Here is a 12,657-nt window from a genome sequence, read left to right on the forward strand (position 1 = left end):
CAGAAGCAAATTGAGGCAAGTGGCTTCTGTTGTGAGAGAATCGTCCATCTCCAAAGACATTTCCCAGTGGACGCCTGGATGTGTTACCATACTGCAGAGGGCTTCTCTCATGTCTCTGCATGGGAAGCTAGAGATGACAGATGGGAGCTCACCCTATCCTGTGGATTCGAACTACCAACCTTCAAGTCAGCAGTTCAGCCAGCACAATGGCTTCAAACTACAGGAAAGGAGATTCCACCTGAACATCAGGAAGAACTTCCTCACTGTGAGGGCTGTTCGACAGTGGAACTCTCTCCCCCGGACAGTGGTGGAAGCTCCTTCTTTGGAGGCTTTTAAGCAGAGGTTAGATGGCCATCTCTTGGGGGTGCTTTGAATGTGATTTCCTGCTTCTTAGCGGGGGGTTGGACTGGATGGCCCATGAGGTCTCTTCCAACTCTACTATTCTATGATTCTATGATTCTAAGGTTCTAACCCATTGCGCCATTATATGTAATGATTTTACTTCAATTCCTTTTAATCTTCAATAAGGTATACATTTCACAGAATACCATATTCCAAATAAAAGGATGACTACTTTCAAAAGAGACAGAAGGTATTTTACCTGTGGGTAACCTTTTCTTACCTGAATGAATGCTGACGCCCTCTTAGATGGATCCCACAAAAATTCAACTGTATTCAGCTGTGTTGGACTGGCTCTGGGGTCTAAGATACCAACAGACAGTGGGATATCTGTAGAAGAAAACCCCTAAAATTTTAAAAAAATTAAAATTGAAGAGCAGAAACATTGCAATATAATCATCAGATTCATTTGAAAAGCCACCCGAACAGAAGCACTATTGATTTTATGTTGGAAAAAATTCAACTTTTTTTTCCTTGTCTTGCTCTCATTGTCATTGAAATGATCTCTTCCAAGCTTTTCACTTAGAATCAGAATGGATATGCTGGCATGTAAGCTGATTTTGGTTTCCTGAAAAGTGGGGGTATAGATTACACAAATAAATAATTTAAATAATGCACTAGTCATGGAATAAAACAGACATGAATTGTTATCTCATCTTTGAAAAGGTCAATATATGCAATAGCAAATAAACTGCCACACTGAAGACTTACACACCTATAAAACAATAGCCACTTCAAAGAGAAAGGCCATATATTTGTACAGAAAGAGGTATCAAAATGAAATGTTCTCACCTATATCAAGGATGCGATCTCCAGGCCGACTCCATCTCCAGCCTTCAAGCTGCTGGTGTTCTGTATACTGCAAGCGGCGGTCATGGAAAACCACACGAATTATGCTCTTTTGAGAGAGGAGAAAAGGGCAAAGTTGATCAAGTGGTTCAGGTGTATTTTTATGTAATTCCAAATTATGTAACTCTCTACAATGGCCAACCGTCACTTATATTTCAATTATTCTATAAGAAGAATAGGAAGCCTGAAGAAATGTATCTCCTAGGAAAAACCTATATATAATTTAGATTTTTTTTCTTAGCATAATTAACACCTGTGAGACTCCTACTGAAAATACGATAATGATCAGCCATCTATGGGCAAGCAAACTGTACTTAAAGATACAAGCTGTAACTAGTTGCACCTAAAGATTCAACTGAATTTGTGAGTTATGTCAACCATATGCAAGGTGGACAACAGTATGAAATTCCTTCTAAGTATTCCAAATAAATTGATGAAGCTTACAGAAATCAGGGAATTTGGAAAACGATGGGCTTCCAAATTATGTCTTTAGGTTGAAGGAATTCAAGAGACAAACTACCACCACCTCAAGTCTCAACCTCTCACGGGTTCATTCTCTCCCAACAGTATGTCTAACATTATATAATAATATGCCAGTCAGTAACATAGCACCAGGAGGAAAGTCTCCTTACCTTTACATATTTTGTGTTTAAATCTTGAAACTCTCCCAATTTCCTATTTTCAAGTAGACGGATTTCGTAAGACTGACCTAGGAGTTCAAGGAAACATTTCCAAGGTGTATAAGCATGTTGCAGCAAGAACAGAAAGAGACAGTTGCTTGGGAGGGTTGTTTCCCCCTCTTTTCTTTTGTAATACAAAATAGTTCTCTAAATAAACAACCAATACTGCAGCTTCTTATTAAGGGAAAGATGGAGTCTTTACCTAAATCAGTTTGGAAATTTAGAGAACTCAACTTCTTCACCTCAGCGATGTAACATTTCTGTAAGATGAGCATCTTAAAAACTGCTAGTTCAGAACACAGGCTCAAATGGTTCAAATGTTCACAGGAAATATCTCAGAACAGTTTTGCTAGCATCTAATGTTTGCATTGGGTTAGGCCATGAGATTATGTGCCTTTCAGATTTTCCCAGCATATCCAAAATCGTGCTGGTGGATCTTTGCCTCTATTTCAGAATAATGTACTAGGATAAACTGCTGTCATTCAGGCTAGACTCTTAGGCAGTGTCTACATCAGTGGTTCTCAACCTGTGAGCTGCAAGAACGAAAATCCGGTCTGCGAATCTCCTTCCTTTTTATTTATTTGTTTTATTTTATTAACTTTATTTCTGCTCCCTTCTGCAGAGCTGGCCATTCCACTGGATAGATCACATCAGCTCTAGATTATTAAATATGGCTTTCTATGGGTGAGCAGATGGCAACTACTGGATGACATATCTTTTGTATCAGAAACTAGAGCTAATGTGGTATATCCAATGCAATTTTCTGATTCAGCACCCCAAATAACCAAACCAAATATAAAGTTGAGCAAAAACTGATTCGTAACCCTTTTGGTACTAATGTTGGAGAGTAGTCCCTAGTCAAACTGATCCCTATTCAAGTGGGCCCTGGTAAAAAAAAGATTGGGAACCACTGGTCTACGTGGGCCAAATAAAGTGGATTCAACGTTTAACTGCTGCAGGCTGGATGTATGACTGGATTCACAGCAGAAACACTGAAATCAGCCATTAACTTGGCACTAAAAGAAATGAGATTTACCAAGGGCCTTCCAAGAAACTACAGAGTAATCCCAACATTTTGGAGCTGTGGATACCTGGATCAAGCCCAATCAACTGTCCACATGTCCAATAGATCCAGCACTATGTCACCAGCTACAGACATTTGCTAGGAGCATGCTTCTGGCTAGTGAATCAGTGGTCCTAATGTGCCCTTGACCCTCCGGCCATCTGAACACCAAAGTGCCCTGGGGATGCTCCTGATCTGGTCAATACCCCTTCAGAAAGGTAAAAATAGTATCATAAAAAAGCCTTGCACATATTGAATCTGCTTTTGAAAAACTGGTAGGCTAATGCTGCCAGCAGAAATTGGCACACCTCTCTACATATATATGAACCTAATAAGAGATATAATCTTTTTTATTTTGGCTACACTGAAAATTTGTTTAGTAACTAAATGTTAGGAACAATGACAAAATTATAAACATAATAAAACTAGCAAACAGATATACAGGAACTGGTTTTTCAAGTTCCTTTTGAAACTACTTTCCCTTCTTGAGCAAGAATGCAGATCAATGTATAACAAGGCAATCTAAAATGATAATCAGTTTACATTCTGGTTTGACCAGTGATAAGGCTGACCCTCCAAAAAAAAATATGATAGAGCTGATATATTTCCCTCCAACAAAGAAAAGAAAAATGTGACATTTCTGGAATTTAGCCCAGAAATAATAGATTTATTTTGACAAGTTAAATATCGTAAAAGCCCTGTATTAAAATTCTAAGAATAGTATATGGTTTCTTTAAATATGTCAACAGCTCTGACTGAACAGAGTTCTGGGTTAAAATGGAATTATCCTCATCAAAATAGAATAAAATAATAATGCAAACCCAAACAATAGTATTCTGGCTCATCTGTTTAAATATCAGTTAGGAAGTAGGAAGTTTAATACTTAGGTACAATAAAAATATCCACAACATGATCTTGCAAATAGAAAGCATTTAGAATAATTGATTACTGTTGATTTCACATACTATGAACATTAAATACATTCACTATACAGGAAGTCCCCCAAGTTACAAACAAGATAGGTTCTATAGGTTTGGTCTTAAGTTGAATTTGTCTGTATATTGGAACTGGTACCTTATGTGACCACAATCCTAAAATACGTGTATGTGTAAACACACATACATTGACAATTAGGACTACAGTCTCAATGACTTCATTTGGAAAGGTGACTTCATGTACTTACAACAGAAACGTTTAAAAATGATTACGCAGTTATTAAGCTCAAAGACCATAATGCTACCTATTAAGATACTGGTACATGGAAAGAGGAATGTTTAGTTCATCCCTAATGTAAAGGAAATAGTGTATATCTCTAGAAAAAAAGTAACATCAGCATAGCTGACCCAAAAACATTGCAGAAATTATGTTCATTGAAAGACCACAAATGATATGTAGGCCCAAGTCCAGAAATACTTTCAGGGATTCATTGCCATGCTCATGAAAAGTTTCAGCACCTAGAATCTGTACTTACAACGACAGAGCTATGTTTGGAGCTTCTGTGTTCATGTTCTCAGACAGATATCAGCTTTCTCTTACTTTCACCACTGATCCTGCTGTTGCAGAGAACGTGATGCAGAAGATATGAGCTACCATTAAGTAGCAGCTAGCTGTATATATGTGTGCATGTGTTTATTGTGGGCTACTGTATTTTTACACTTTGTTAGTCATAATGAAAATGCAATGCTAAACCAGATAAGCCCTGATCCATCACGGCTCTTCTTGAGTTCCTAAGAAGGATTCCCACTTGTGTTTTGCAAGATTCTTGCATCCCTCGGTCTACTGTATTTCTAGTATTTCTGCATGGAATGGTCTTGAGGGCATATGATGCAGCTGCTTTGCTGAGGCCATGCAAATATGGATGGGATCAATGATTATATCCCTATCACTGGATATGAAATGTTCTAATTAAATGTACAGCAATCAGAATTATTCTCCTTCTTGACATGTTTTCTAATTTCCCATTTGCAGGAGGAAAAATGGGCATTTCAGGACAAGATAGAGATCACTTTTTTCTTAATACTCACTCACCCACATTAAGAAGTTCCCATATATGAGTGAAATTATCCTGTGGATTGAGTTGACAGAGACCATTCACTTTTGTCTAACAGCATGGTCAACTATCAAATGCAGCAACGTCTACTGTCTTATTTAGGCAAGCAAATTACACCTCTTTGTTAAAGGAATGCCTTATCTCCAACTGCAGCTTAGAAGATACTTGTTGCCCATGTGTTTTAGACTAGAACATTAGGGAAGTTTACCTTTCTGCTACAATTGGTGAATAATAATCCAGAGAGGCATCTTAACTCCAGAAGTTCAACTGTTCTCTTATCAAAGAACCCACTTCTCAAACATTGCCAAAATGCATTATCCGACTCAATCTAACCATTAAAGTTTGCTTAGTCTTAGTCAATACAGCCACAGTGATCTGTGCAAAGGCTTCAGGCCAATATGACAGTTAACTATTGTTTCATGCCTTATACCCTGGGGGCTAGAGGCATTGCATTCTTTTAGTTACAACCAAGGGGACTGTCTAAGCATTTCATTTAGATTAGAAAAGGCTAAAAAGAAGATATGCACACATATTTTACTAACCAACACAAACAGCAGGACTCGAGAGTCTAACAGTGAAATTATTAAATTAAACCTACATTTTAGTGTTTAAGAGATGTCATTGTGATCATACATATATAAACTAGGCATGTTAAGCACATGACCATTAATGACATGAAAGCAGAAGGTCAATTGACTTTGCCCTTCAATCACGGGATAAGCTAAAAGACCCTGTTCTTGAAACTTTTTTTTCTTTTCAGATTGTATCATCTGACAAAGAGTCCCCAATTTCTGTCACTAATATGCACTGTGTAATTCTGGAAACCCAGTGAATGGTATAAGAAAGAAAACAAGCAAGCTTTATACCTTAACTTCTCCTTGAAGCCGGAACTCAAGGCAATTTACTTTTTGATTACATTTTAATTACATTTCTATATATTTTGTTACAAAGAACCATTTCTACAATTCATATAGCTATTTCTTCTCCTTTCCCCAGTTGTGAAACCCATTATACTTCCCATCTCCAGAGTCCTTCTTTTCTTTATGATCCCACCAGAACCTCATTTCTTCTGGTGGGGGTTGATTCCCATCTTCTTTCCTTAATGTTTCTTCAAAACACTTTCAAAATCATTGTTCTTCCTTAGGCATTTTTAACCTTTAGACTGCATGTTAATTCATCATTTATTGCTAATTTCCAAATTTCCTTACACCATTCTTCTATCATAATTACCACCTCTCCAATTTTTTGCTATTAATAGCCTTGCAGCCGTTAACAACATTATCAAATTCTTTTCATTTTCTTTCCATTTTCATTTCCATGGATAACAGTATAGTCACTGGATTTATGTTAATTTTTTTCTTCATATACATAACTTTCTCCCAAAACCTCTGTACATATTTACATTGCCACCACATGTGAATATACGTTCCCCTTTCTTGGCATTCCCTGCAATATTTTTCTGGACAGCTCTTGTCCATATGGTGTATCTTTGTCGGGGTCAAATACCATTTCCAAAGTAATTTGTAGTAGTTTTTTATTCCAAGTAGTTTTTCCCCTGAGCTCTTTCTTTTCCAGTTTTTGAACCATTGGTCCGGTTGAACCCAATGGAACCAGATATACTTAATTTACCTAGGATTTCAACTCAAGGCAATTTACAAATGAAAATAAATACAGATTGTATAGCTCTTTTTTTGGAATTCCAAAACCCAAAACACTCCTTGTTCCAAACATTTTAGATAAGGGATAGTCAACCAGTACAACGTGATACTTGTCTATGGGAAATCTTCCAGATTAAAGTTCACATTCTGTTTATGCAGAGAGCTGGCAGGGCCCTGCTTGGTCAACCTGAATGCAAAGTATACTCTGAAATTCACAGCACATTCTCCAGGATTCACAACTGCATACTGAAGAGATAAGAGTCATAACTGCAAACTAGCTGCCTTTAGCTGCCACCTGTCCCTACCAATGTCTGTAATGCCATGAAGAATCCACAATGAGCATAAAATCCAAATACTTCCCTAACACATGGATCAAAAGCCATTGAAAGAGGTTATTTTGCAGTCCCATAACCTCAAAGCTGCCACACAACTTTAGAAAACTATGTAGCAACCGATTCTGTCATGGACGGAGAAATGCACCAGAGAGTGCTTTCTGACTTTATCACAGAGTAATTTTCCATGTAATCCTTCATAATTTTATTTTAAATATCTATTTATATCCTGATGTTAGGACTCTTTCTTCAAGTGGAAGCAGGAACTCCCTAAGCAACAGACATTTACATAGTATTACTCAGCAGTCTGACTGCAGTGCTGTTTCTGTGGTTTTTTAAAGGGTTATAAAACTAACTAGGTTCACAGTGTTCCTAGATTCCTTGATGTGAAGCAATTTCACCTGTCTTTAAAAGAAGTTTTATGAGCCCTTTGCATTTAGTGAGGCTATTTTCTGTCGCAATTAAAATCCACATAAATGTAATAGCACTACACTGAAACATTTAGGACGAAAGAGCTGCCTGCCAAGAACTGGGGAGGGAAGGATGACGAATCAAACATTTGAAGGCTGTGTCATACAATACAAGGTCAGGGCTTTACATGTGCTGCTCCCCAGTCTTTCACCCAATCTTGGAGGTGTAAGGAAGGCAGGGATCATCCTGACATTATTCCAAGGCAACCCACCATAACCACGATGCTGCTCTGAACATACTCAACTTTGTATGATTTCAGAAACTAAGGGTGCATCAAGACTAACTAAGAAGTCCCGGATTTTGTTCCTGTTCCTTCCAATTTCATACTGTGTTAAAACCAACCAACCAAAGGAGTGGATATAAAATGTCTCTAATCATACTAGGAGCTGACAGGAAATATTCTGAGGTAAACAAGAATAGGAACAAAATCAACGACTTTTTGGTCTTTTTTTAATCAACCTAGATACACCCTAAGTACTTAGTACTTGAATTAGAAGTAACTGAGAAACATCAAAGATCTCCCAATGCAGCCTGATAAGAATCCAACATGAAATTGTAGAGGTTGAAGTGGTTCCCATCAGAGTTGAGAATACTGAGCTAGATGGACCGATGGTCTAGTTCAGGATAAGGCAGTACAAAAAGTCCTATTTCCCCCTCCTCCTATGCCACCAGGAAGAACTTAAAGCATCTCGGATTTGCGACGGCAAAACCCTTTTCCCTTTCCAATTTTGTGATAGCGAGAGGAAAAATAAAGGACAGAGCTGAATCTGTCGTAAGGGGAGAGGCAGGTTTTTGGCAACCACAGTTTTTGGTCTGGCTATCAAGGCAGATCCCAAGACTAGAACTCTTGGTAGGTAGGATGAGGAGATTTTGTCTTACAAAGTGGCTTTGTATGTATCATACACTAGTTATATTCGAATCCCAAACAATTTGCATTCCTTCAAGCATGGGGTGTGTGTATAGAGCAAGCCTACTGCTCTATGGGAAATGTTGTAGTTATACATGGAATGGTTCTATGCAGAACTCAATTTCTTTTCATTATGAATGGGAAATATTCAAATAAAACAGGTCTCTCAGGTGTGAGAAAATCTAAGAAAGGGAATCCTAGACGGGCAAGACTCTTTGTTGTTATTCTGCATAAAACATATAGGTTGCTTTTCTGTGCACAAAGAACATTTTCTCTGCAGGAAAAATGTTTGCCCTAAAAACTTGTTTCCTGCCAAAAAATAGAATAAACAATTTACATAGAATATGCTTTTTTGTGTGCCAAAAAACTTGCTTTCTGTGTAGAAATACTCCGCAAAAAAACCATGAGTACTCTTTTGCACGGATTTCCCAAAGAGCTAATAGTCTTTGAAACCTGAATTGTTTTCAGTCACTTTCTTGCAGAAAAGAGAAAAAATGGTAAAATTATTCATTCTTGCTTGAGAATGAATTTGATGATTATGAAATGTATGAAGATTGGCATCCCTATCTTTCATGTTCAGTGTGTTCTGATAGTGCGATGCTTTTGCATTACATCGCTTTAGACCTGGTCTTGTTCCAATCAGTGATTCTCAACCTGAGGTCCCCAGATGTTTTTGGTCTAAAACTCCCACTGCACTAGAGTTATAGTACTCTAGTGTAATATCTATTTTAACTGTGCTATGGCCCACCTCGAGGTCATGAGGAGACCAAGGTAACAAATAAAATGTAGTAAAAGTAGTAATAGTAGTAGCTGCTGTTGTCCTAACTTTGCACCTCTCCAAGGTATTCCGGTTTGAAATAAATGACTTGAAGCAGAATGCTCTCCATTGTATGATATGCTGCCAGAATGAGTATGACTGACAATAGCAATACGCCAACATTTGCATAATTTCATCCCATGCAGAATCCAAAAGCAGGGGTCAAATGACAAGCACAGAATTCATACTTACATCACCTCAAAATGCATTTCTCAAATCATTTTAGACACTTCGATATTAGTTGCTATTACAGAACTTTTAGAACTTCTGCCACCAAACAAGCAACCGGCACCAAGTCCCAGACAATATATATGCTACACATACAAAACACAACAACTTGGTGGTATGAGAAATAATGGCCTCAAACAAACAAAAATCAATCCTAGGCAGCATAGAAAGCCTCTAATCCCATAAAAGATGTGATGCTAAGCAACCTTAACCTGTGAACTACTTCATCTTGGGAAAGCCGATGTAATTATATCAGAATACAGGTTCACCTCAGTTAATGAGGCATAACATCTTTAACAGAAAATTTGATACCTGAGGCAGAAATAACATGAAAATAATAGGGACAGCCTCCTATACAATGTATTTCAGCAAGCTTTTAAAACTTTTAAACTAAGAACATGCCCTGGGAAATTAAAATAACCACATTCTCAAGACTATCTGAAGCCTTCTTCCAAAATGAATCTAGGAATAACTTCATTCGTCAATTTCCACTTTTCATTTTGATGGCCAAAACTATAGATCTATGGTTTTAACATATGGGGAAGCTATGGAAACAGGCTTTACCTTGTCTCCCTCTCTGTTTTGATCTTCCTGCTTAGTAAAGGATTTTGGAGGCTGCTGCTAGTTATCTTGCCTACTGCCTCCTTTGGGGAAAGAAACAATATAAGTCTAGCTACACCTCTATCAACCAAGAAAGGAGTCATTTTCTTTCCTGAGGAGAAACATGATGGAAATCTAGCTGTGGTTCTTCTATCTGCCTAGAAAGATATCTGTTTCCTTCTTTGGCAGAGAGAAGCGACCAAAGCCTCACTGCTTTTCTGTCCACCGAGAAAGGTATCCATCTCCTTTCTCAGGAGAGAGAAGTCACCAGAACCTGGATGCATTATTGTCTGCCAACAAAGGAAACAGACTCCTTTCTTTGAGGAGAAGAACACAGCCAGGCTTCAATTGGTTCTCTCAGCAGAGGAAGAAAATGGACTATAGTAGACTCTCACTTATATAACATTCATGCATGCAACCTTCTGTATTATCCAGCGCAGTCTGCCTCCTGCGCAGATCCACAGCTGTTTCTCTAGGCAGGCAAGGATTTTTTTAAATCTTCACAGGACGGAACTTTTATGGATTTAACTTCTGACAATGTTGTTACTGTAAGTTCATTCTATGCAATTCGATCTTTATTTGTAATCAATTTTTTAGTAGTCAATGTTTTTGTAGTCAATGTTTTCAATACATTGCGATGTTTTGGTGCTAAATTCGTAAGTACGATAATTACTACATAATGTTATTGTGTATTTTATATATATATATTTATTGGTTTATTAGAAAATATTTTAATACAACGAAAGAGTGAGAACAATTTTGGTATAGAAAGTGCAGAAAATGAAGTTATGATAGTAGAGAAGTTTAAAAGCTTAAAAAAAAAAAGGGACTTCCATCTTTGCCTTTGCGTTTCCCAATCTCTAATCCTGAAGAGGGGGGTGATCTATATATATATACAAATCCATTATAGATCAGCCCCCGTCTCCTTCGTAGTAGAGGCCATCATTCTAAAAGGAAAAGGAAAAAGGAAAAGAAAAAATAATACTACTAATAATAATCGATGATAGCCTTTCTATTGGCTGTGTCACAGATTTTTTGCTTCTGGTAAACAGTAGTTTGGAAAATGGAAAACCAAAAGAGGTTATTCTTCTGCTCATTCAAATTTAATCTTCATTTACTTTTCCTTTCGTACTCTTCTACTTTACTCCAATCTGTATATTTTATCGGGGACCCTGTATTTCTCTTTAAAAGAAAAGTTAATTTGTCCATGTCAATGTAGTTGATTTGGACTCGTCACTGTTTATACTTGTTAGGATTACAGTCTTCCCCTTCCACCCAGCTGCGTTTCTTCTCCTCCGTTGACCCCTTGGATCGTTGTTATTGTATACTTGATTCCTTCCCTTCCGTCCCGTTTTTTATCCTCACTGTCTCTCTGACTCCTTCGCCCTTCTTCCGCCCTTAATCAATATGTCCTCTTCCTTACTTCCGCCCTTTCTGCTGATCTTCCCACCACCTCGCGTTCCTTTCCCGCCTTTCCTTTCCGGTTCCGTCTTTTCCAGCCGCTTTGTTTATAAAGAAGGGTGGGGTAGACCAAACATCATGGCGTCAAGGTCAGAGTCTTATTTGGATATTTCTTATTTTGATGGTCGGGATAACCAGGGGTACCGGGATGGCTTATAAGGTTTTATATTGTTGTAAAGTTGTAAGGTTGTATATAATTTTTTCTGTCTCTACTTTCTCCTTGGGCTTTCCACCGATCCTTCGTGCCCTTCAAACTTTCTTTTTGGCCAAATATGGTAGAGTCCTGTGCTGTGCTATTGTCCTTGACTATAATTGAGTTAACCCCTTTTCAGTTTTCTGCTTCTGCCTTCTGTTGACTCAGCTTTACCCTTCTTTTAATTTCTTCAAAAATCCCTCCCCGCCGGGGATCTCATACGCTCCGGCTGGATTTTCTTTCATTTGCTCCCCACTCACCGCTTGTTACTGTGAATGTGGGTCGCTTTTGTTTCTTCAGGTTCTTCGTCTTGGTGGTGCTAGGCGGCAGTTGATACGAGATTCCTCCCGTTTCCCGCGGAGCAGTCCGCTACCCTTGGCTCTCCCTAGTCCTCTCGACCACCCACCCTTGAGGGGGAGGCAGTCTTGGGGATCTCAGGGGTGCCACGCGGGTTCAGCGTCCCCTCAGCTCCTCGATCCGGCTGAGGAGGGGAGCTACAGCTCAGACCCGACTGCTCTACGCGGTGCTTCACTGAGAGCCCTCAATGAAGCGACCCTGCCGCCATGCTGGCTCCACCGGAAGTCCCAATGTTATTGTGTATTGAACTGCTTTTTCTGTCAATTTGTTGTAAAACATAGTGTTTTGGTACTCAATTTATAAAATCATAATGTAATTTGATGTTTAACAGGCTTTTCCTTATTCCCTCCTTATTATGCAACATTTTTGCTTATCCAACATTCTGCCAGCCAGTTTATGTTGGATAAATGAGACTCTACTGTACTTTCTCAGAACTCAAGAGATATTTTCATCATCTTCTTCATAGAGGAAGGAGTTGGACACCTTTCTCAGTGGATATCGATGCATGGCCCAGCAAAGCCAGGCTTCCCACTGGATTTGGCACCCAGAGCTCAGCATGGTCAGACTAAGTCCCAACATATGAGTCTTCCCT

At 38.5% G+C, this 12,657-nt stretch overlaps 1 protein-coding gene and 1 long non-coding RNA gene across 2 annotated transcripts in view; one reads left to right on the top strand and one right to left on the bottom strand.

Moving 5' to 3' along the window:
- The window catches only part of tfcp2l1 (transcription factor CP2 like 1), a 47,057-nt gene that overhangs the window by 16,203 nt on the left and 18,197 nt on the right, over positions 1-12,657 (bottom strand). Inside the window, exons 3-5 of the mRNA XM_003214913.4 lie at positions 1,881-1,957; positions 1,192-1,297; positions 623-729 (exon numbers count right to left, since the gene is read on the bottom strand). Coding sequence (XP_003214961.1) covers positions 623-729; positions 1,192-1,297; positions 1,881-1,957 — 290 coding nt within the window. The remainder of the gene's footprint in view (positions 1-622; positions 730-1,191; positions 1,298-1,880; positions 1,958-12,657) is intronic.
- On the top strand, positions 11,321-12,386 carry LOC134295312 (uncharacterized). Its single transcript, XR_010001855.1, has 2 exons — positions 11,321-11,604; positions 12,009-12,386. It is a non-coding gene; the product is annotated as an uncharacterized LOC134295312 (long non-coding RNA).

Source organism: Anolis carolinensis, chromosome 1 (genome assembly GCF_035594765.1).
Source record: "Anolis carolinensis isolate JA03-04 chromosome 1, rAnoCar3.1.pri, whole genome shotgun sequence".
Lineage (NCBI taxonomy): Eukaryota > Metazoa > Chordata > Lepidosauria > Squamata > Dactyloidae > Anolis > Anolis carolinensis.